This window comes from Phyllostomus hastatus, unplaced genomic scaffold (genome assembly GCF_019186645.2).
Source record: "Phyllostomus hastatus isolate PE091 unplaced genomic scaffold, TTU_PhHast_1.1 phas_scaffold_129, whole genome shotgun sequence".
NCBI classification, from domain to species: domain Eukaryota; kingdom Metazoa; phylum Chordata; class Mammalia; order Chiroptera; family Phyllostomidae; genus Phyllostomus; species Phyllostomus hastatus.
In genome coordinates, this window is record NW_025334009.1 from 26480776 (window position 1) to 26504090 (window position 23315).

General features: G+C 44.9%; 1 protein-coding gene and 1 long non-coding RNA gene across 6 annotated transcripts in view; one reads left to right on the forward strand and one right to left on the reverse strand.

The window, feature by feature from the left end:
- PLCL2 (phospholipase C like 2) overlaps positions 1 to 17613 on the reverse strand; it is a 160506-nt gene extending 142893 nt beyond the window's left edge. Inside the window, exons 1-2 of one of the 2 annotated variants that reach the window (XM_045856973.1) lie at positions 17342 to 17613; positions 16160 to 16716 (exon numbers count right to left, since the gene is read on the reverse strand). In XM_045856973.1, the coding sequence (XP_045712929.1) occupies positions 16160 to 16474 (315 nt within the window). In that variant the 5' untranslated portion in view covers positions 16475 to 16716; positions 17342 to 17613. Of the gene's footprint in view, positions 1 to 16159; positions 16717 to 16988; positions 17265 to 17341 lie in introns of those variants that run through there. The other variant, XM_045856972.1, reaches the window with a different exon arrangement.
- On the forward strand, positions 16106 to 21292 carry LOC123830587. 4 transcript variants are annotated; one of them, XR_006787795.1, is made up of 3 exons: positions 16106 to 16207; positions 16651 to 16882; positions 20855 to 21292. It is a non-coding gene; the product is annotated as an uncharacterized LOC123830587 (long non-coding RNA). The 4 variants fall into 4 exon arrangements; XR_006787796.1 differs by having other exon boundaries at positions 16108 to 16207; positions 16670 to 16882; XR_006787797.1 differs by having other exon boundaries at positions 16141 to 16275; positions 16670 to 16882.
- The last annotated feature ends 2023 nt before the right edge of the window (positions 21293 to 23315 follow it).

The following is a 23315-nucleotide window of genomic DNA, read 5'->3' on the forward strand; positions in this document are numbered from 1 at the left end:
AATTATGGAGAAAGTTATGCTTCAGAGTTCAAACATTTTAGTTCAATTCAGCCATGTTTTTGCTATAGAAATCATGCACTTACCTAAATTTAATAGCAACATGTATTGGAACTGACTGATTCTTCTTAAAAAAAGATAAGTGCAAGCATTTTTCTTGTGAAAGAAGAGCTTACAATAATTTCCTAAGCTTCCCGAATCCTTTAAAAAATACACTTTCATTGAGACTGATTCTCTGACCCTAAAGAAAGCAGCATGGATGGTGATGCTGTGCGCCGACCAAACAGCTCCAGAAAAGGACCAGATGGAGGGTGGGAGCAGGACGGGAAGGGGAAGGCTGGGTCTGAACACGCTGCCGTGGGATGTGCAGTGACGTGCTGGAGGAATGCTGAGTGGACAGCAGCATCTCAGGCTAAGAGGGCAAATCTGAGCTAGAGACATCCATCTGAGACACCTCCGTGGACACCCAGTTTAACTGCAGCTGGGGCTGGGAAAAGGCTGCCCGAGATGAGGCCTGGCAGAAGGGAAGGAGGCCTATTCACCGGATGGCACGGTGAGTGAGCCCTGGTGACCTTCACTGCTGGGGGAAGGTGGAGGAAGAAAGGGAAGGAAAGGAAATGGAGTAGGAGATCACGGCCACTCTCAAGATACAGCGGAAGAGAGAGCTGAAGAGGGAGGGGGAAGGTTACTGCTGTCTTTCTTATTTTTTAAGAACCTGAGCATGTTTATACGACGACGGGGGAGACATATGCACAGAAGGAGAAATGAAAGACTCAGGAGGGAGAAGATGGGGCCTGGCGCACAGGGGCCGTGGGGAGGAGGGGGCGGACTGACTGGGAACAGGCCTCAAGGCAAAGATGGAGAGGTTTCTCTGAGAAGCAAGAGATAAATCGAAGGACGGTAGGGAGGAGGTGACAGGATGGACAGCTGCAATTTCCTTGCCGAGAGTGACCCATCTGTGTGGGCACTGCCCACCCAGAAGTCAGGGATGCAGACTGGACCAGGGGCGGAGTCTTTCTCTCTGCAAAGCTCCCTGGCTCAGAGGAGGACCGGCTGTGACCCTGTCCTCATCAGCACCAGCTTCACCTGGGTCCCAAGGCCATGGGAAAAGGCCTGCCCCAGCACAGCTGGCTCTACATGCCCCCACACTCTGAAGGTCTTGATCATCCAGGAGCAGCACCTTGAAAGCAACAGGTGGCCTCCAGGATGGCAGGGAGCAATATTGTTGCTTTCTTGGAATGACAAATATGTCTGACTTGCTAAGTCATTTCAGTGCAAAAATACAATTTCTTCTTTTTTTTTAGCTTCAAGGATGTACAGATGGTCCGCCTATCAGAATAAGCAGCGAAGCAGTTAATTTTTCTAAGTCAGAGTGGGCCCGAGACACATGCTCAAGGCATTACACCTCAGCTCCTTTCGCAGCAGGAAAACAACGCTGGTTTCTCAGCCAGCCACACCACTCCAGATCACCTTTTGATGATGCTGGGTTTCTATTTCCGTGTCTCGTTAATTAAGTGGGTGAGGAATGGAGTGCCACCTTTCCAATTTACAGGTGTAAAATGTGTGAAGATACCGGAGTCGCAGAGACACGGACGGGAGGGCTGAACTACATGCAGGTCAGGAGACCTGGGCCAGCCGTCACCAACACTGTGGCCGAGTGTGATTTTGCACACGTGGCCCTCAGCTTTTTCACCTGTTATGTGGGGGCCACCAATGGCATCTTCAGCACAAGGCAGTTGTGAGAGTAAGCTGAGTTGTTAAAAGTCCCTTGTAGAGATCAAAGAACTATGCAAATATGATGTGTGATCAGCAGACAAAGGAATTTTCCAGTTTGGGGGGTTTCTTTGGGTCTGAGTACTGTTACTACCATTTTGTGTTTTCATAACATCTTGCTTTAGTAGCTTTAAACTCCCTTCAAACAACTTTAGGATGATAATCATAATAAAATGAGTAGATGGGGCAACATATAACTTTATTCAATTTGTAGAGAACACAGTGAGATAAAAAGATTTCAACTGATGTTCTTACAAGTCAAAATACAAGGTAGACTTAAAGTTCAGACTTTATGCCTTCAATTGGATACCCTATGAGAAAAAAAGTGTAATTTCATCAACTAAAAATGTTATCTTTTCAAATCCACTGAAAATTATTAAAAATACACAAAAACTATATGCAAATTACTATCGCTTTCAGAGACTTCCTAAATTCTTCTCTGCATTGTCACCTTGGTCCCGGGGGAAAAATGAAGGTTACCTGCTTCAGTATCACAGTCAATGCTACCTCATAACAGAACCTTTCAAGAGGCTGAGATTAAGACTTCATTGGCTCTATCCTGGTAGTAACGAAAACAATCATGCCAACCCACCAGTTCACAATGCTGATAAATAAAGAGGCACGGACCCTAAATCAGAGCCCAAAACTCCTGACTTGAAGCTTCCGGTCCCCGCCGGCCAGCTCCCTGGCCACTGGAACTGGAGTCCACATCTTGTGTTTGAACCTCTGCAGAGAAGCTCAGGGAAGTCAGCCTTCCTGCCTGCTCGAGGCCCTTTAGTTGTTGGCTTTAAACTTGTCTGCACTGGTCTGCTCTGTTCGGCTACAGCAGAATAGCCTAAGGCTAGATCCACAGTCCTCTCTACAAAGGAAATCGGCCCCCAGTGAAGGTAGTGCTGGAACACCTCACTCTGGAGAAGGTCCGTTCTGCTCCGTTCTCACATCCATAAGCCAGGCTGACCTGAGTGCTGTCGTCTGCACACTGGCAGCAGTTCCACGGCATGTCCTGGAGCCAAGCTTCGGTCTGCCACTTATGTGAATTTGCCACTGGAGTTGTATTATGGAGGGCATCGCCTCAACAGCAAGAGATGCAGGGCACTCCAAAGCCAACGGTACCTTTCCTCACACTTCTGCTCCCCTCTGAACCCCCTCTGAAGCACAGCCTCCTGGTCAGTGTGCCCAGGGCGCCCAGGGACACTACTGTGTGCCACAAGTACATGACCGACTGGCCAAGATGCCGATCCCTGCCACCGCCCACCTTCCATCCCCGCCCTCACCGTGGCTGAGTGAGGCCTCCAGCCACAAGCAATCTCCTCCAACTCAGCGATGCACTTATATCATTTTCTTTCCATAGCCTGGTGTGGAAAAGGTTGGAAGAGCTCTTTTGGAGCATAATTTATGGCTCTAATGGCCCCTGGCATTCCTAGGAATGGTAGGCCTGGGAGTTGCCAGATTCTGTCCGGAAACAGGAGCTTCTGCCTGCCTTGTTACTTTCCGGACATCTTCTAAGCCACCTTCCTCCTTGTTTCACCTCACAGCCAGGAATGAGGAAGACGGCAGGACAAACGCCCTGAGGTCAGGGCACTGCCACAGAGAGCACACTGCCCATCTACTTCTAAGTAAGGTGCCCACGGAGCCCTCTGTGTCCCACTTCTCCCATGTAGTTTCACTCCCTTGCTTCAGGCCCCTTGGGGAAGCATTCATCAATGGTGGCTGTTTGTTGGGACAAAGGGCTATTTAACTATTAAAAAACATTCTCCCACAATACTTTCTTCCCTAACGAAGAAGATGGGTAAGAAGATCTGGTTGACTGTGCTGTAGAAAACGGAGCCTCTCTGATTCTTTGCTTGGTCAACATGACTGAGCACTAGATTTTCACAAAAAGAACACAGAATTTCTCCCCCCAAGAATATTAACGTTCATTTCCACCATGCCTCACATTGGCAAAGAAATACATTAAACGACCTACTAAATATACAAGTATTAATATATGGGTTCCCATCACAATCAGGAAGGCTTGAGAACTCTTTTCTGCTGATAAGCTACTGGTACTCCTCCAGCCTCTCCAGACTGGAGTCTCCAAGGACGCAGCCCTCCCACCAGACCCTGTCTCTTCCTCGGCGCCTACCTAGAATCAGTAGACAGAAGCTTCTCTGCTGGAAAGTACCCCCATGCTAATGTGGAAGAGAAAAAAAGTTATTAAAAGAATAAATGTGAACGTTGATGATCTGCTGACAGAGCAACTAAAAGAGTACACACCAAGTAACCGGGACTGTAAATAAGCAACACTGATATTTTCATGTTACTGCCTTGCAGCCAATAAAATATTTTTATAGATGCTTTGGGAATTCAATGGTCATTCCTCCTGACCGCAAGTGCCTGTGTGGCGAGAGGAAAGTGCTAGACAGCAGAAAGCAGACATTTACCCAAAGGTCATGGCGTAGCGAGCCCGACCGCCAGCCCACTGTAACGTGGTGCACCTACACATCACACACGGGGTCTCTTCCTCCTGTACAAAGAGGTACGTGTCTGGCAAATGTCGATTTATAGTCTTCTATGAGTAAATGGCCTTTTTGCTACATGTTGCTACCTGAGCGCAGATGATGAAGTGGCTAAGGGAAATGAGAGGACTCCATTCAGCAAAGTTTGAAACATGCAATCACCTCTTTCTAGAAAGACTGCTCACGCCTCAGCAAAATTAGTTCTTTCTAAAATATTTCCCTCCTGGGAAAGCTCTTCCTCCGTGATGCATGATGTCATGGACACACAGATGTCTTTTCTGTGTGGGGATGGAAAACAGCCAAGAGAAACAGTGGCCGCACAGTGATGCTGAATCTGGGTATTACGGAGTCAGGCTCCAAGGACCACCCAGGGCCTTCGTGACAACCTGCACACCATATTCTTTTGCTTGCATCAAAAATACCTCCTTCCAAGTTGATGATTAATGCACAGGGCTGACCATCATTTTCACACATAAAATCTGTTTCTCCAAATTTGACTAAGAAAATGTTCCTCTTCGTGGCTATTTTATGTCCCGTCAGAAGAAGGGCAGCTCGGGTAAGCCTTGAAGGAAAAGCTGCATGGAGGAGCTGAAGCCCAGCCCCTGCACCCACCAGCCTCAGGGTCACCGACGTCACCTGGCGGATTCTGGAGCCACGTGTTGGCTGTTATCTCACAGAGCTGAACCAGCAAAGACCCAACATGAAAAACGTCTCTTGGCTGTTCTTAATCCTAGCTATACCTTAAAATTGCCGAGGGTTCAGAAACCCTCAGAGATTGATTTAATCGGGCTAGAGTGGGTCTGCACATTAGTATGTTTGCAAATCCAGGCAATTCCAGTGTGTACTCAAATGACCCGTTTGAAGATCTGGTGTTTTCCCCACCTGGAAGAATATTTACATAGGACAAGGTGAGTGCTCAGTGGAGCTTAAACACTATGCTGACCTCCTGGGATCCCAGACAGACAGCTATTCAGCAGTAATCAAATAACTTACTTTTGTCTACAGATGTGGACAACTGGTTTCTGTTTTCAACTGCTTTTGAGACCCAAAAGCGCTGTCTAGAGAACTGTCATGCAGAGAACAGGTGCTCCACAAATGAGTGGTTCTCAAAGTTTTCTATGAGCAGGACGCTTTGCAATATTAAATCCTTTCAGTGCACCTGAATGAATTAAAACTCTCAAAACTACACCAAAACAAATCATAAAAACTCCCAGCAATCACGGCAACCGTGTAAGATGACTCCCAGTTCACTGCTGTGCCACGTCCCACAGGCCCAGCACCTACGTGTTCTCAGTGCGGTCCGGGAGAGACACTGTCTGCCTGCTCCTCCAACCGCCCCTCCCTCCACCCTCTCCCCATGGCTTCACTCCGCTCAGGACGCGATCAGGTCTCCCCACGCACCGGCACTCCACTGCAGCAAAAAGGTGTTTCACATGTTTGTGAAAGTTCCCATTTGTTTGCCTGTTACTGAACTGTATATAAATGAAATCATAAAGTCTGCATTTTTATGTGTGGCTGGTTTACTTCTCTCGACATTATGCTTGAGAGACTGAAGTGGTACAGGTAGCAGTCATGGGCATTTGGTTGCTTCCAGCTTGGGCTGTTACAGTTAATGCTGCTATAAGCAGCATTCTTGTACATACCTTTTAATATACAAATGGACTAACCTCTGTTGGGTACTATGCCTAGTAAGAAAGACAGTGTGGTGCAAGGATAGGTAGGTAAATAGACTGATATAACAAAATAGACTCCAGAAAGAGATCCACACACACACAGTCACCCGATTTATGACAAAGGGCCAATGCAGCGCAGTGGGCGGGGGAGGAGTGGGGCCGATGATGTTTTCAAATAAACTGTGCTGAGTTCTTTGGAAGTAGATGGGAAGAGAATCTTGACCCCTACCTCACACCATACACAAAACAATTTCCAGGTCGATTGTAGATCTGAGTGTAGGGGGAAAAAGCTCAACAAATGATTATCTTTCATGGTGTTAAGTTAAATAAAGATGTCTTAAATAGGACACAAAAATAATAAGCATTAAAAATGCTGATAATTGGATTTCACTAAAATTAAGAAGTATTTCACATTAAAAGATGCCATTTAATGTGTATATATATATCTCTTAAATTATATATATAGCACAAAACACATACCAGGAAATGTAAATAAGTCCTACAAATCAATTTAAAATATATAAAAACCCAATTTTTTAAAAGGACAAAAGACTTGAACAGACATTTTACAAAGAAGAATATCCAAATGACCAAGGAAACATATGAAAAGGTGGTCAACACCTGGGCCATCAGGGCCATGCAAAGTAAAAGCCACAGGAAGGTACTACAACATAACCATCACAAATGATTACAATTAAAAAGTCAATACCAAGTATCAGTAAGCATTAAAGCAATTAGAACTCATGTAACGAAGAGGGGTGTATAAATTGGTTTAACCAGTTAGAAAAATCACATGATAGTATTTACTAAAGCTCAATATATACATATCTTATGACATAGCAATTTTATTATTTTTAACACATGTAAAAACATTTATGGGCATATACATAAACCAGAGAAAGCTTAAAAAAACATACAGATCTCTTTCAACAAGTCATCAAAAATTCCAAAGAAAAACACATCCCTAAAACCAATATTACATCAGGAATTCTGTTAGTTTCAATATAAAAACATCTGAGTAACTCTACTGGTATTTATTATCATCGGTTAGCATGGATTGACACAAACAAAAATCTAAGCAACTTGCTGTATTTTCCTTCAAGAATAAAGATTAACTATCTGAAAAATTACATCTGCTTTGCCCACAGGACATCAGAGCTTAGAAGGAAGATGGAAAATAAAAGGTATCAGGAAGCCATACGGAGAGAGTCATACGGCTTGTGATTCTAATGGTAGCTGCAAACCAGGTCACTTATCCCTCTGTGGGCCTGGTCATTACCTGGTCAAGAGCAACAGAGGCTTCATCAGTGACGCTCATAAAAACAAAAACAAAAACAAAAACAGAACCAGTCTACCCCTTCCTGAGCATTTCCCATTTAGAGAGAGGACACCTGCTACCCATCAGTCTTTCACACGGCGGGACTCTGGCCGCCCCACCACTAGATTATTTGATTTGCTCTTAATCTGCACTATTTATAAACAGAGACTTCAGAGTATATGAATGCACAAGTATAGCATATGTACACATGCAGCTATCTATAGCAAAAAAACAAATTTTCAAATATAGTTGTTTGGAAGACCACATCTTGTTCTATTAATACTCACAGACTGCAGTATTACATAACTATTTTTCCAATTCTGTTTCGCTAACATGCAAATAAATGAACTCAACCATAGCTAGGAGCTAAATGTACTAATCAGTATGGCCTTGTGTACATTTAATCACAAAAGAATTTTACATGATCTCTTTCAGTTGTAAAAATCCCAGAATCTACCTTATTAATCACTTTTAAATCCAGCTGCTTAGTTTCTGAGGTGTTGTTAATATCTGCTATTTCCAAATCAGTATACTCAGCATACTCCAAGAAGATACATGAATACTAATTTCACAATAATGTGTTGTAAGCATTAACATATTTTATAATGTTATAATTACTTGACAATTCCAAAACAATAATAAGGATGGATATTACAAGAAAAAGCTCACCTAAAAACACTGTTATTATTATCTGCTTTAGCTTCTAGAAACCTAAAAGGTAGGTAACTCTAAATCTAGTTTCTGTTTAAGAAAGAAATAAAAATGGAAAAGGACCCTCCTCCTAAAAATTTTTCAAACAGCCCTGGCTGGCGTAGCTCAGTGGATTGAGCATGGGCTGTGAACCAAAGTGTCGAAGGTTCGATTCCCAGTCAGGACACATGCCTGGGTTGCAGGCCACGGCCCTCAGCAACCACACATTGATGTTTTTTTCTCTCTCTCTCTTTCTCCCTCCTGTCGTTCTCTAAAAATAAATAAATAAACTCTTTAAAAAATCTTTATTAAAAAATTTTTTTCAAACAAATCAAATAGGAGTGGAGAAGAAGAGGACAGAAGTCTGGTTTGTGGACCAGACAGACATGGTGGCAGGACCCTGGCTGTGGCTTTCTGTTGATTAGGTACATGCTGGCTTCATCCCAAGATTCAGCCCCCAAAGGCCAAACTTTCCTAATTGAAAACCAGTCATCTATTTTAGGACTGGTAGAAACTGCTAGGATCAAGAAGCCAGAATGGCTTGGGCAAGCAGGGGAAAAAAAGTCAAAGACACATTTCAGAAGATGACACAGAAAGAGGGTGACGGAGCAGTTCAAAGCGTGGGCTCTCGAGTCAGCCAGACTTGGTCTGAACGCTGGCTCTGTCTCGCCCACGCTCTGCGACCTCGCTTGAAAACAACCCACACCTTGAAGAGTGGGTCTCCTTGTCTGTAAACAGGGAATGGTAACGTCTCCTTGCAGGTTGTGGTCAGACTTGTGTGAGAGGATGTATACACAGCATTTCTCACTAACACTTCCATATCCAATCCTTGAGTTGCAATAAAAGGTAGAATTTCTACCAGTATATGTCAGAACGTGCTTAGAGATGAAAGGTCCTACTTCTACAACCCCGCTTATATTCCTTTTTTATTCTTTTTCTTATTAATTCTAAAGTGCTACCAATGAATATCTTATTACAATCCAAAGCTAATGACAATAAAAGGTTAAGTAATTCAGTGCCTTAAAAATAAACAAAAAAACAAGCAAAAACTATAATCCCTTAAGGAAACTGAATACTAGAAGATAAATTAAATGCTTTCACAAATAGTAAAGCTCTCTCACCATGCTTTTTAAACTTTGACAGAACATAAATCAAAAGACATTTTCAAAGGTCTACTCTTATTTCAGGGGCACCAAAGGGGACAGATCATTCCTATCAACATCTTGCAAAACACTTCTGAAACCAACCAAATTCCTGAATCCAATGTTAAATCAAGGTACTTCCTTCCGTTTGATTGTTTCTGAAATTATGTATGTGAAATAAATTTCTTCTCTGACGTACACAGCCCATTGAATTTTGTATTCCAATCAAAGCCAGTGGGAGTTAAGTCTAAATAACATTTCCATCAAACTTCTAAGATAAGTCATGTCATTCACATCCACTTACTCATCCATCACACATTTATTCAACATGTATATACTCAAATACCTGCTTTCTACAAGACATTAAACTAGGGGTCTGCACAATGAGGCAGGAGGAAATGGGGCTGCAGAGAGAGACACAGGCAGAGTGGTGGTTGGAAGGCAGAAAAGGAAATAATTCCTCCTGAGAGGGGGCGAACTAAGGAAGACCTTGAAGGTGACTGAGAGAGGGGGGAAGCATTCCACGCTGAGAAAAGGGAGGTATAAATGCTAGGGCTAAGTTTAGGCACAGAGAGCAGTCTCATGGGGCTCCCCCACAGGCTGTCACAAAGAGTTTGTAAAAAGCAGATAAGTGGGGTGGCCATACTATTTATCATGCAAACCAGGATGCCTCTGAGAGTGAAAAAAGGCACTATTAATAATTTTGTCAGGACGAAAGTTGTAAATCTGGACTGCCTGAGCAAATCAAGACATATGGGAGCTTGACTCAATGAAACTGATGTTCAACACCCTCGGACCATGTAGCTGAGGCTATTTAGACATGTGCACGGTTGTCTGAGGCTTCAGATTTAGAAAGGCGTCCTAACAAATAATTCTTGAAAGCATCTTTAGAATATGCCTGAGAAATTTCTCTGGGCATATTTCAAAAGACAAAACTTTCAAAGTGGGCACAGCAATGCTAGAGATCTTCAACTCGAATGGAGCTAAATGAGTTTGCTCATCTCAGGATAAACTCTAAATCAGAGAAACTAAAAATAAAAATAAAAATAAACCACAAGAGGTACTGCTTATTGAGAGTTTATCACATGCTACTCACATTGTCTCATTTCATCCTCACAGTCTGCTCTGAGGGGGGATTTTATTCTCTCTGCTGAGGACATGGCGTAACTAGACACAGACTTGATATCTTGCCGAAGGCAACTCAGAAAGGAAGGGAGGGAGCCAGAAACTGATCCAAGCACCTAACTCCACATCCTCTGCTTTTCCCACCACTATTCTGTCTCCAGAATAATCCAGACATGCGACTGGTGGCCTGAGTGCAGCATAAGACCTCAGAGTACAGCCCAGCTGACATTATTGCCTAGAATACATTTTGCCTAATTATTCCTCCCATGTGACCAAGCACTAGTAGCCAGCAGGGTGCCTAGCCACCTGCCCTGCTCTGCCACTTGGAAATAGGCAGGTGCCAAGTGTCCTCCCAGCAGTCTGGACCATTTGCATAACCATCACTGAAGTTCAACATAATTCACTATGTATTTTGAGCACCCTAACACTATGGAATTTTTTAAAAATATGATTTATTTAATCCTCACCTGAGGAAATGTGTATTGATTTTAGAGAGGTGGGCGAGAGGTGAGGAGAGAGTAAGATAGAAACATCAGTGTGAGAGAGAAACATTGATTGGCTGCCTCCCACATGCACCCCAACCAGGGATCACACCCGCAACCTTTGGTGTACGCTCCAAACAACTGACAACCCGGCCAGGGCTGGAATTGTTCCGACACAAGGAAAGCAGGTACTGCTGAGACTTCCCTGGGGGCTCTGACTTGAGTTTGAGTCACTACTAAGACTCTTACGCCAAGCGCAACCCTGTTGTTTCACAATTATTATCAGTAGGAACACACAGTTTCAGATATTGCCGCCCACAGGTAAAAATAATTGAATATCTCCCGAACTACAGAATCTCATTAAGGTAAAACAAAAAGGTAGCTAGCTACACTGATCCAGGGGTCTGGCAGATGAGTAAGTAATGACAAGCCAACGGTTAGTATTAATAAGGAACAGAGCATCTATTTTTGGACATACATGTTTAAAATACAGGCTGAAGAAAAAATACGAATGTCCATACTTCATGTATATCTGCATTTCGGCTATAAATAACACTGCCCTATTTTGTTCAATAGTGAGGCATGGGTAACTTAGACATCAAAAAGAAGAAGGAGGAAAGGAAAAGAAAAAAGGAACAGTCAAGTTCAGACCCCTTGTGGAGAGCACAGAACTGTAAAAGGAACTGAACCGATTCTGGGAGAGAGCAATCTAAGAAAATAGCTTGAGTGGCCGAGATCAGCAATTAAAAACAAAACAAAGCAAAGCAATTTCGTGTCAGTTGCCTATTTGAACCTGATGAGAAACAACACAAGTCAAACATAACTGTTTGGAGGAAAGGCTGGAAAACTGAGCAGCTGAGAGAAGGAACCATGCCCTGGCCTCTCAACAGTTATCTCGTGTGACCTAAAATGCATTAGTTCAAAGTGAAGTGGGGAGCTGCCGGATGGCCAATAGATTTTTCTGACCTAAAAGATCCAGGCTGCCTATCTATCCAGACAAACTCACTTTGCAATCCTGTTACTGTTTGTTCAATATTTATGCCCACAAGATTTTGGGGCATGCAGTTGTCTTTTCCCAACCATTCAAGAAAAAAAAATATCTAAAGTAAAATGCAAATAGTATATTTAAGATCCAATTCAAAATACATTTACTGAGTGCTTATTATCTATGCAGAAGTGATAAATATAGCCCAGCTTTTGCCGACGAGGAGTCTAGTTTATTTAAACCAGGAGACAATATAATTTCATGGGCATATTTTTATTACTCTGTTTAAATATGTATGATAAATCCAAAATGCCTGTTTATTCCCCACTTTGGGATGCTCAGTATCAAGACATAGGGATATATTGTGGCAAAAAGGTAATAAAGGCCTTTTCCCTACATAGCATGATACTATGACCGTGACACTGATGATATTAAGAAAAATAAGGGCTGCCACCTTGACAAGGTCAGATCATCCGTCCCAGTGAAGCTGGTGGCTCTGGTCAAGCAGCTACAACAGGTGACTAACAGCTGCCTGATTACATTATCTGTCAACCTCTTCTGCCAGCAGAAACAGATTCTTTCCCCCCGCTCCCATGTCCCCTACCTTTAAAGAGGAAAACCAAAGCCAGTGTTCCAAATTACCAACGCTACCAAAATCAAACAGAGAATTTAAAAGAGCCAGTATAATTTGGGGAGCAGCAGAGCACAGCTGTACCCAAGTGGAGTACGTCCACCAGCTCTAACACCTTGGCCAAGTGGTTAACCTCTCTGACTTCTGATTTTCTTCAGCCTACATGATGGGTACAGAACCAAGGCAAAGAACTGCGTTAAGCACTTTTCCTGTGTTTTGCATGTAGTAGGTGTTTAGTAAGTGCTGGCAGCAGTTATTTTAAATACCAAAATAATGCAGTATCTATATTTCCTGCTTATTAAAAAAGTATCTAAGATCAAAGGTTGCCTTGGTCCGGGGCCGGGGGTGGGGAAGACTACAAAGGGGCTGGGGAATTTTCAGAGGTGATGGAACTACGCTATGTCTTGACTGTGGTGGTGATAACACACATTTGTGTTTGTCAGGTCTCACGGAACTCGCCAACAGAAGTGAATTCTATTTTATGCAAATTAGGCCACGTTTTTAAAAGTACCAACTCAAAGATTCAATTAGCTTTGATTAAAATAAACCATCCAAATATATAGACATTTTAACTTCACTTACTTCCAAAATTAAAAAGAAATCTAGGGCCTAAAATGCTCCTTCATATTTTCAGACCAAGCTCCTAAGTTAAAGGATTCAGCTATTTGTAAAAGACACGGACGCTATGTGAACAACAAACCAAATTAACTGTTTCAAAATAAAGCATGCATCGTATTGAATAGAGTGATGACATGATATATGAAAAGAGAAAATGAAAGTGATGTTTTCGTCTACTAGATCACTTAAGAAGACAAACATTAATGGCCCGTTCCCTAAAAACCTAGTCATAGGCCTTCGTAAATAATCTCAAAAGTATAACAGTATTTTCAATGAGCTAAGGAAAAGGAGACAAGGATGGTGATGAGCCCCATGGCTTATTTATCTTCTCGTGGCATTTGCAAAAGGTTCTACAAGGCTGTTCACTCTGTATTTTCACCAACACTGTTACCATAACCAAGGAGCTCTTTCAATATAGATCCGTGCACCCACTTTGGCAGAAATGTAGTTTGACAACAATTTCTTACTCAATGCCGCATTTCCAAAGCAGATGGAATGAAAAAGCAATGATTTTAAAAGGAGAATATAATTCTGGCGAGACCACGGTGTGGTTCTGCCTGTGTTCTGCACGTCAGCAGTAGGCTTTCTCCTGTGCGCGCTGGGATGCCCACCTGAGAGGGCTGTCAGTCAGGGCTGTGAGGAAGACGGGAGCTGGGGAACGGGCACAGCTCACAAGCCTGACATTTCAGCGAACACAGCCCCGCGAATTCTGGTCTCTGTTCCTTAGCTAGAATTTACTCCTGCCATTTTCTCAAGCCCCCAATTATGGTCTTGCTTATTAATCGACTTCCGCCTCTACTGTTCCATCACCTGGCTGCATTCATCCCCTGTATTCAAAACGAACACAAGGAAACCCAGGAAGGAGGTCATTGTTGCTTTTTTTACATGGGCTTTTGCTAAGCTTTGTATTATTTTCTGACAAAAGCGAAATATAATTTCTGCCATTCATGTGACAGGAAAACATCTGTGCATTATTCATTGCTATATGAAATTTGATGTTAAAGTGAAAGTTCTCTATTTTATTAGGATAGAGGCTGTTATGCCTTTAGGAAATACCGCACTAACTTGCTGAAATCTTGATTCTTCAAGGAAACATACCCACTAGTTACCTACTTAATTACAGCACAACCTTTTCCTGTAATCCAGGCTTGATCAACTTGGCAACAAAAAGCAGTCGATCAAGTCACCTCAGGAGGTACAAGTCAATGAATAAGATATGAGACTGGTAAATCCAAAATAGCCCATTTCAGAAATTAAGAGAACTTAACAGAGAAAACATGTACTTCCTTATCACTCCTCCATTCACTCAGGAAGCATATTGAGGCCTTACGATGTTGCTGGCCACGTGTACCTAGGAAAACAATTGTGAACAAGAAGCTAACTGCCTTCATTAGCAAGAAGAAAAATGAAAAAATCTTTCAAAGTTTAACAACTCAGAAACCAGTAATTTCTCTATAATGAATCATTTTCCCATGTTCTTCTAGAATCTTCAATGAAGAAGTGACATCTACCAAAAAGTTCTCAATTCCACACATCAGAAATAGGGGCAAACCATCCTTCCTAATCTTCTAAGAATATATTAAAGTAGATGCTGTTGTAACTAAGTTACACTGTGAATCCCACTACAAATACCAATAAAGTTGGAATTTTTTAAAATGTAAAAACAGGCCCGTCCAGAAAAATGGAGGTGAAGAGTTAAAAGTAGGCTGATATCTCCTCTGGAATTTTCACCTCAAATTTCATTAATATCACAGTACAAAATCACCACAAATCTCTAGTCATGGATAAAAACAGATATGACACATAACTCTGTCAATAGGGTTGATTATCTCACACAGCTGAAAGCAACTTACATGGAAATATAAGCTACAGTGTATATATATCACTAAAAGCTAGGTATGCAGCAAAAATATACTTTACTTTTTTCTTAGTTTAACTCAGAACACCTGCTGCAGGAAGGTCACTACACTTGAGCTCTAAGCCCTTCTATTGTGCGCTTGCCCAGACATAAACTGTGCAAACAGATGACAAAGCGAAAAGCAGTTTCACAACTGCCTGTTAACACAGAGTAGCAAGGTGGTGTATTTCAATAGATTACTGTATAAGTTGATAACAGCATCAGACACTTAACACTGTACTTAGGAGACTGCTGTAGGTCCAATTAAATTTCCAGCGCCACCGGTGCCAACTCTTTTCACTGTGGCCCATTCTGTCTTCCCTCCCACCAGTCATCAGCTATAGGTGCAGCCCTGTCAGTGTGCTTGGCTGCTCACTGTCCTGGTAACCTCTTGCTTTTCAGAAAGCAACATTTTCATATTTGCTCCAAACTTGAGCAGAATGAGCTAGTCTTGCTGAGGCTCAGCTCTTCTTAGCTCATCAACTATTTCTTTTCACTTTATGTCACAAGAAATATTTTTACACTGCAGACCAAAATGTAATATTAGAATGAAACCACAACAAACTCAGGAGTTCCTAATATTACTTCTTGAGCTTAAAATACACAAAACAATTGCTGACTTTTTTCTGCTAAATAACACAATGCAAGAGATATCAAGACCAAGCAAACTGCCCAAAAGAACTTCCACAGAACGAAAGACCAGCCTACTGCAGCAAGAAAAAGCCTAAATCGTCCAGAACTGTAACCTCTCAGTGCTTCTGAGCCTAAGAAAGCGGAAATTTGCATTTACGTTCAGAACCCTACTCCATGTCTCCGTGTGACTGAGTGACCAGAGACTTTGCAGCCACGAAGTATAACCGTTTGCAAAAAGCAGCTGTATACAGATCAGAAGAAACCTATAAAATAATCTCTGTTCTCCCCCTGGGGTTTTTAAGAAAATGTTTTCACATAATCACTAACTGCCTTGAACATACAATAGAAACCTTACTGGGAGTCTGTTACCAGCTGAAGCTACCACAGAAGAACATGCCCTGCCCATCCAGGTACAGGCCATAATTCCAGGCCAATCCTGGGAGAGGTGACAGCCCCAAGTTTAACTGGGAATGTCTGAGCACAGTTCCCCCTGCACATTGAGGAACATCTCTAGAATCTTTCCAAATGCCATTGGCATCCAATCGCTGCTCAACCATCCCAAGCACCCGTGCACCAGTGGTTCCCGTTAGCAATGGGCTCCTCTTACAAACCCCTCCTTCCACCACCACTCCCCTCCTGGGGAAACAGACCCCAAGGGCGGCTGGGGGTGGGCGATGAGCGCCCTTCTCCCACTTACCTTGATGATGCTGCTCCGGCGGGGCAGGCCGCCCGGCTTGTTGAGAGGGTAGGCAGCTGGGCTGGGGCTCGCAGCGAGCACCCCACCGTGAGGTCCCGTGGCGGGGCTGACCCGAGGTTCGTCCCCGGACACGCCGAGGCTGCAGTCTCCGTTAGAAACCCCGCCGCTGTCACAGCGCGCCCGCCCGTGGCCGAGGCGACCTCCCCCGCCGCCGTCACCTTCCCCGGGTTTCAGGGCACCCTTGGCACCGAGAGCTGGGCCCGGGGAGGTGGGCAGGGCCCCGCCAGCGGCGCCCCCCCGGCCGCACTCCGCCATGGGCGCCCCGCGACCCGCCAGCACAAAGCCGCGTCCCCGCGTCCCCGCGTCCCCGCCGCCGCCTCGGGCCGGGCCCGCCGTGCGCGGCCCCTCCTCCTCGCCTCCTCCCTGTCGCCGCCTCGCAGCTTCTTCCGCTTCTTCTTTTCTTTCTTTCTTTTTTTTTTTTTTTAATTTAGATGTGATGTTTGCTTCCAGCTCTCCCCGCGCGCGGTGAAAGTCGTGACGGCAGAATGGAAAGATTCCTGCAGGGGAGAGAAGAGAGACCCAAGTCAGCTCTGGTGGCGGCGGAGCCGGGGCTCTGGGCACCTGGGGAAGGAAAACACGCCCAGACACACATGCAGCCGCGGGCGCCAAAAATAACCCGCGCGCGCCGGGTGCCCACCCCGGGTTCCAGGCACCCACCCCAAGGTAACGGGGCGCCCAGCTCTAGGGCTCAGGGCACCCGCCCTCCCCGGGGGCCGGAGCAGTCATCGCGCGGGACCCGGGCGCCCTGCCCCGGGTTCGGGGTGCCCACCTCGGGCTTAAAGAGAGGGGAAGCCGCAGGCGACCCGACGAACTCTGGCCACGCGGAGGCGCCTCTGGAGGGTCTCGCCACCCCTCTCGGAGGGGAAGCGACGCAGGTCTCCCCTGATCCAACTCCCTACAGGCCGTCTGGAGCTGGCCCTGCCACGTCCCTCCAGGGTCCCGCTGAGGCCTGAAGCGTGGAGAGGAAGCGCACGGCGGGCAGGGGCAGCCGGGCCCTGATAGTCCCTGCTTGGCCCGGGGTAGCCCAGACCCACCCACCCCCGCCCGCAGTTGAGTCTCCTCCTAGGCTCGGCGCTGCCCCCTACAGGCCGCAGGGACCCTCCCTGACCTCCCCGGACCCACCGCTGGTCGCCTAGGCTTCGGCTCGAGGTCGCGGCCGTTGCTGTGGGGCCAGGTCATCGGGCCGCGGGAATTTAGCAGCCTGGCTGACAACGACCGGAGGTGGCGACGCGTGCCGGATACCCAGTGCCCCACTAGGACTGTGGTAACTGCCAATCACCCGCCAGGCGCCCCGAGGGGCAACGACCCTGTAGGCCCCTGGGCCAGGAGCTGATGTCCCGCGTCTCTGGGGACTCAGCCTCCGCCCTCCCTTCTACCCCCAGCCTCCGAGCACGGGACTCGTTCCCCTGTCACACAGCTAGGGGAAAAGCCATCCGGACGTTCCCCTCTGGGCTTCCCCAGTGCAGTGGTCAGACCCAAGTCACATACAGAAACCAGTTCCGTTCCCTTGGGCTCTTGAAACTGTAAATTGGTTCAACTGGTTTCCAGGATGCCAGGGCGGCGTGGATGGATGAATTGGGGGGCAGATGGAGAGAGGTAAGGAGCAGAGGACTTCAGCAGAGCCTGCTCCGTGCCTTCTGAGTCGCCCTACAGAGATTTATCACCGATGTTCCTTCCTCTTAGTGTCCCTGAGATGCTGGCTGGTCCAGCCCTCTGAGAGCCAATATATCCTAATTGGGTCACAACTGCCGGTTCCTCCTCTCTCTGGTCCTCCCCAGTTATCCCCATCCCCAACGCTTTGGGTACAGCGACCTTAGGTACACCTAAAAATCAACCTTGATTGTGTGGCTCCCTGGCGCAAACACTTCCCCCGTCCCTCCACCTCGGAATCTTCATCCCTCCAGCCGGACTGGGCCCAAATGCACAGCCTGGTACGCGAGGCCCCACCCCCCTTTCCATCCCTGGCTCCCTGACTCCAGCCTCCAGCCCTCCTTTAGCACCCAGCTCTTCTCCAACTATTGAATTTCCTTTCCTAGGAGTCTGCTTCTCGCAGGGTGCTGAAAGAGAAACTGATAGTCTGCTGATGGGGGGAGGGCGGGGTGGGGGGGGCCGCGGTGAACTCAAAGCCCTTGATCTTATTAGCATGATGTTTTAGCAAACTGCCCAGTAGCCTCTGAGGAACTGGGCTTTATATACATACATACATACATACATACATACATACATACCCACCCCTGCCTCTGAAGCAACTTCAAATGCCTCGATGTTATTCTTAGGAGGCATTTTAATTCTTCTGATCTTGTGGATTCGTATTTTTGTAAACCATCAAATAGGCTTTTTATCCACTCTTGCCAACCAGGGCCTACACACTCACAGAAATATGTTTACATCGAAGGACAACGATGTTTTAATATTTGATTCAGTCCCATCCCTTTTCTTTTCACCTAGTTTCGGCTCAAAAAAATTTTTTTTGTTTTGTGATAGTTTTTGCAGAAAAAAAAATATGTTCAAAGAATTCAAATCAAGTTCTTGATCTACTTTATTGAAGCTGCTATGGTCTGTATAGTATCCTCCGAGTATGCCATGGGAGAGAAAGGGAAGAATGTGAGGCTTTTATTCCTAAGGTTCTCTAACCTTGATATTTTGAATAAATGCCTGGAGGTGTCTGCCCTTTCCTGCAGTTACCAATCACTAGTGAAGTGCTGTGAGAGCCATATATCCTGCAACTTGTACCATGAGTTTCCCTGGGTGAGTGAGGATAGAGAGAGATTTAAACCTCCAGGATGCTTTTTATAAAAGCACCATCTCATTTGCCTAATCTGCAAAATGAGCACCTATCCATCTCACTCTGGACTCCCAACAGGTCAAACCAGGGAGACTTCGTTGAAATATACTTGGTATTTAAATTAAAACGTTTCCCAAAGTATCTTGGCAGACCTGTAACTAATGATGCCAGAAGCACAAGGTCTGTGCCAGGTTCCTTTTTATCCCCATAAGTGCTTGTCTCCCACAAGCTGCTGGTCACACGCCTGCGGGTGTTATAGCTGTACTTCTCCATCCCACAAACAGCCAGACCGTAGGTATCGTTTCTCCTATATGGTCATGGGAAGCAGCATGTTTCTCTGGCAAGTGAAATTCTCAGCTCCCAGCAGGCTCTTTATTAGCTAAACTCAGATTTTGTTCATCACAAACAGTACAGGGAGTGACTGTTTCTTCTCCTTCCTGCCTGTCTCTCTGCAGCTACTAAGTGATGGCTTTCCATTTCTCCTATTCCATGAACGATGTTATTGAAGAAATTGTAAATATTTTGCCAAAGTGTTTTCATGGCATTGTAAAATTCATAGAAGTTAGAGTGAGAAAAAGAGCCAAGTATCATAGTCATTCCTCACCAAATACTTATCTAATGGTTCCTTCAGACTAATTTTCAGAGCAGGGCAGTAAGAAACAGGCAAGACATTAGTAAAATGCTCAATCCGGGTAACTCCCTGGTGTTTATGCCAATTTATTATATCTATATACTAATGGTTAGATCCTGCTGAATAATTTGTTCATAATGTGTAAAGCCAATAGATACCTTTAAGATCTCATCATCTCATCATGCCAGCAATACGTAGCCTTATCTTTTAAATTTTCCTCTATTTCAGTCCATCTCAGCTTTTACTCATTGTCATTGCCCTTCACCAGACAGTCTTCTATTTGCTTGCATCTTCACTTGGATGCCTAGAACATGAGCTATTCAGGCTCTGTCATCCCTAATAGCCTTCCTTCGGCCTCCCCCGGAAAACACTGACGCTGTTTACTGACTTCTTGCCGTCATTTATACCCTCGCAGGTTATGCATTCGTATCTAATTTCCAGTTTGTAGGCTCTCACATTATGACTCTAAATTTTTCTGACTCACTGAATACTTGGCCTTCAGATCATTTTTCCCTCAATGTATTATGACAATTTTCTCTCCCAAATCTCAGTCTCATTTTATTTCCTGTATTTCTCTAAAGATGTAATTGAACCGCTGAACTTCCACATTGGACTTCTCCCCTTATGCTTAGTATGAGCACTTGCTAGAGCAGAAAGTAGAAGACCACAATGCTTTAAGGAAATAGCAGATCATAGCAACATACTGGTCCACAGTGGCTACCCATTTGCCTCCCGAGTTAATCCAAGGTGCTGATTTTAATCTAGTATGCTCCTAAGGCCTGGATTATGTTTATTTTCTCATGAATCTCAACAGGAAATATGTAGCGATTCCCTTTCTTCCTAGGCAACAATGAAGTAAGTTAGACCTGCCAAAAGCTTTCATTTGCATATTCTTCCCCTCCTGACACTAAAGACCCTTCACCCATTTACTTTGAGGACACCTTCTCCAAGTGTATATGGCTGACAATAAATGAGGCACTCAGGGAATTACAGTGACGCTTTCCAGCCACTGAGAAACCACTACGTGAATTCGTTAAATTGTCATCAGTGGCTATTGAGTTAGGTAGCGCTTTGAGAGAATCTATTAATTACTGGACATTTGATAGGATTATTCTATCAGGACAGTAATATGATTTGCTCTAAAAATTACTGTTGTTTATCACACTGCTTTTGTAAACTTGCATGTATGTAATTGTAGTTCTGCTCTTATTTATTACAGGAGTCACTGTATACTCCCATGCCTACAGGAGCCAGGCACATAATGCAGCGAGCAAAGCTGGGAGGATTTGTTTCATAAGAGATGCATAATTTATACTTTTTCAACAGTGATGTATTTCCATATCAAATACAGAGGGACACTCTTCCTGAGTCATCTTCGGTTTTCCAATCCTGAAAAGAGCCTTTGATGATACAAGAAATAAAGAAATATTTCACTTTCCTCTCAACTCTAAGAAAGACAATGTGAACATAATGATAAATAGCAGCTGACACTCAGCCAGGTGTGGCACAGCAATACGGAGTGGTGGGGATTCAGATAACCCGGTGAGGAATCTTACTGCTGCCAGGATTGTCTTATTCTTCCAGAGAAGTAAGCAGTCTGGAATTTAAAACTTGTTAATATGTTAGTTCATTCCCTTAATAGAAGATCACTCACTAAGTGAGGTCTCCATGTATTGTTCTTTTTTTCTCTTTTAACAATTGTATTTATTTATTTTTAGAGACAGGGGAAGGGAGGGAGAAAGAAAGGGATAAAAACATCAATATGTGATTGCCGCTCGCACACCCCCAATTAAGGATACAGATCGCAACCCAGGCATGTGCCCTGACTGGGAATCGAACCAGTGACCCTCTGGTTCACAGGCTGGAGCTCAGTCCACTGAGCCTCACCAGCCAGGGCTGTATTATTCTTTATAAGTTCTACAGAGAGCCCTATCCTTTCCTATCCTACCTCCTAATTGTTAAGATATGCAAAGGACAGCAATTACCTTCCAATTTTGCATTTATTTAGGTTTCGTCAACCTGATTTTCAAGGACAGATTTATTTTATTTTAATGAGTTTAAGAAGTCCCAGTTTGATGACCACATCATTGTACGCATCCCAATGTGAGACAAATGACTTCCCTGCATCGACCCACTCCCACTTCCCAGGCCCAGCGTTATTTCATCTCTGACATCTGAAACTCAGGAACCTATTGTCTAGCCAGAAACTCCTCCTTTCATCAGTCCCATTCCCTTACTTCCCCAAACCCACCTCCTCTAGCAAGGCCTGTGATTCCTCCCCTCATCCCTTGTTCAATCCACCAGCGCTCCTGTCTACTTTCTTTCCCTACTCAGCCTGGGCCTCGTGACCCAGACTTCCAACCACATTCTCACCAGCACCCTACTCTTCACATCACTGTCCTTAGGTTGCGCCTACCTAGCCAGCCCACAGCTTTGCATAACTCCAACCACGACTTTCCTCATACATGCCCCAGGCTGCTACTGTGCTAGAGAAATAACTCACATAGCCATGCTGACTAGCCAAGTGAAGGAGTTCTGTGTTCAGCGGGGTCTCTGATGCTCCTGGGCAATATTTTACCCTTTTCTAATAGTCTCCAATCTCCATTTTCCAAACTATTCCTCTCCAAATCCCAACTGACCCACTACCCCTCCTCCCATCAGTAGTCCTAGGACTCTACCTCACACAGACAACAAGATACATCAAGAAATAAACTGCTTTACGTTTCCTGCATCCCACTGATCCTTACCTCCCCCACCACCCTTGCTGTCTTAAGGTAATCCAAAATCAGAAACCCTCTATGAATGCCATGTGTGATGATTGGACTCTCCTGTTCTGGTGTGATTGTTCTTTCTTTTGGGACCACAGGGTTGTGTCACTCTCTTTGGGTAGAAGGTAGAGTGGAGTCTTCGCTGAAGGAGTGGCCAGTCTCCGTATGAGTCACACAAGGACAAGAAGCAAGAGTTTGGAAGGCAGCCTTAGACCAAAGAGAGAGGAAACGCTTTTCTCTTCCTGGTCCACCTTCTCTTGGGCCCGGTGTCTCAGGTCTTCATGGGGGCTCCCGAGCAGTGAGGAGGAGTTGGGCCTCCCGGAGCCAGGACTGGAAGGAGCTGCTTCCTTAGAAACCCCGTAAGGCTGTACCTGTGAGCTCTAAGGATAGGAACATTTGTGTGGCCAGTTTAAAGTGGCTCTTAAACCAGGGTGCTAGGAGAAGTAAGGAGGGATTGGGTGGTCTGCAAAAGAAAAAGGAGCCCCTTCCTCCACCCCCACAGTGAGTGTGATGGCTGCAGCAGCCATTAGTGAGATTCTAGGGGCAAGTACATCCCTGAGGTGGTGCCACGAGTGTCCTTCTCCTTCGCAAACCTGCCAAACCAGGGCAGTTCTCCCACCTGTCCTGCCTTGCTAGTCACACGCCTGCATCCATTTCTCTCTCTATAAGCTGTCTTCCTTCCACATATAAATATGGCTTGCTAAAGATTTTTTCAGTTGCCAGCCTGTTGTAACTGGTTTCCTTCCTCTTCTACTGAAACTGCCCTCCCAAAAGTCATGGTTGACAACCTAATTAACAAACCTAATGGCTACTTTCTAATTTTTTATCTTCCTTGACCTTTATAGAATACTGGATATTGCTAATTGCACTTTTATCATTGAAACTCTTTCCCTGCAGAGGTCCTTGGCTTGG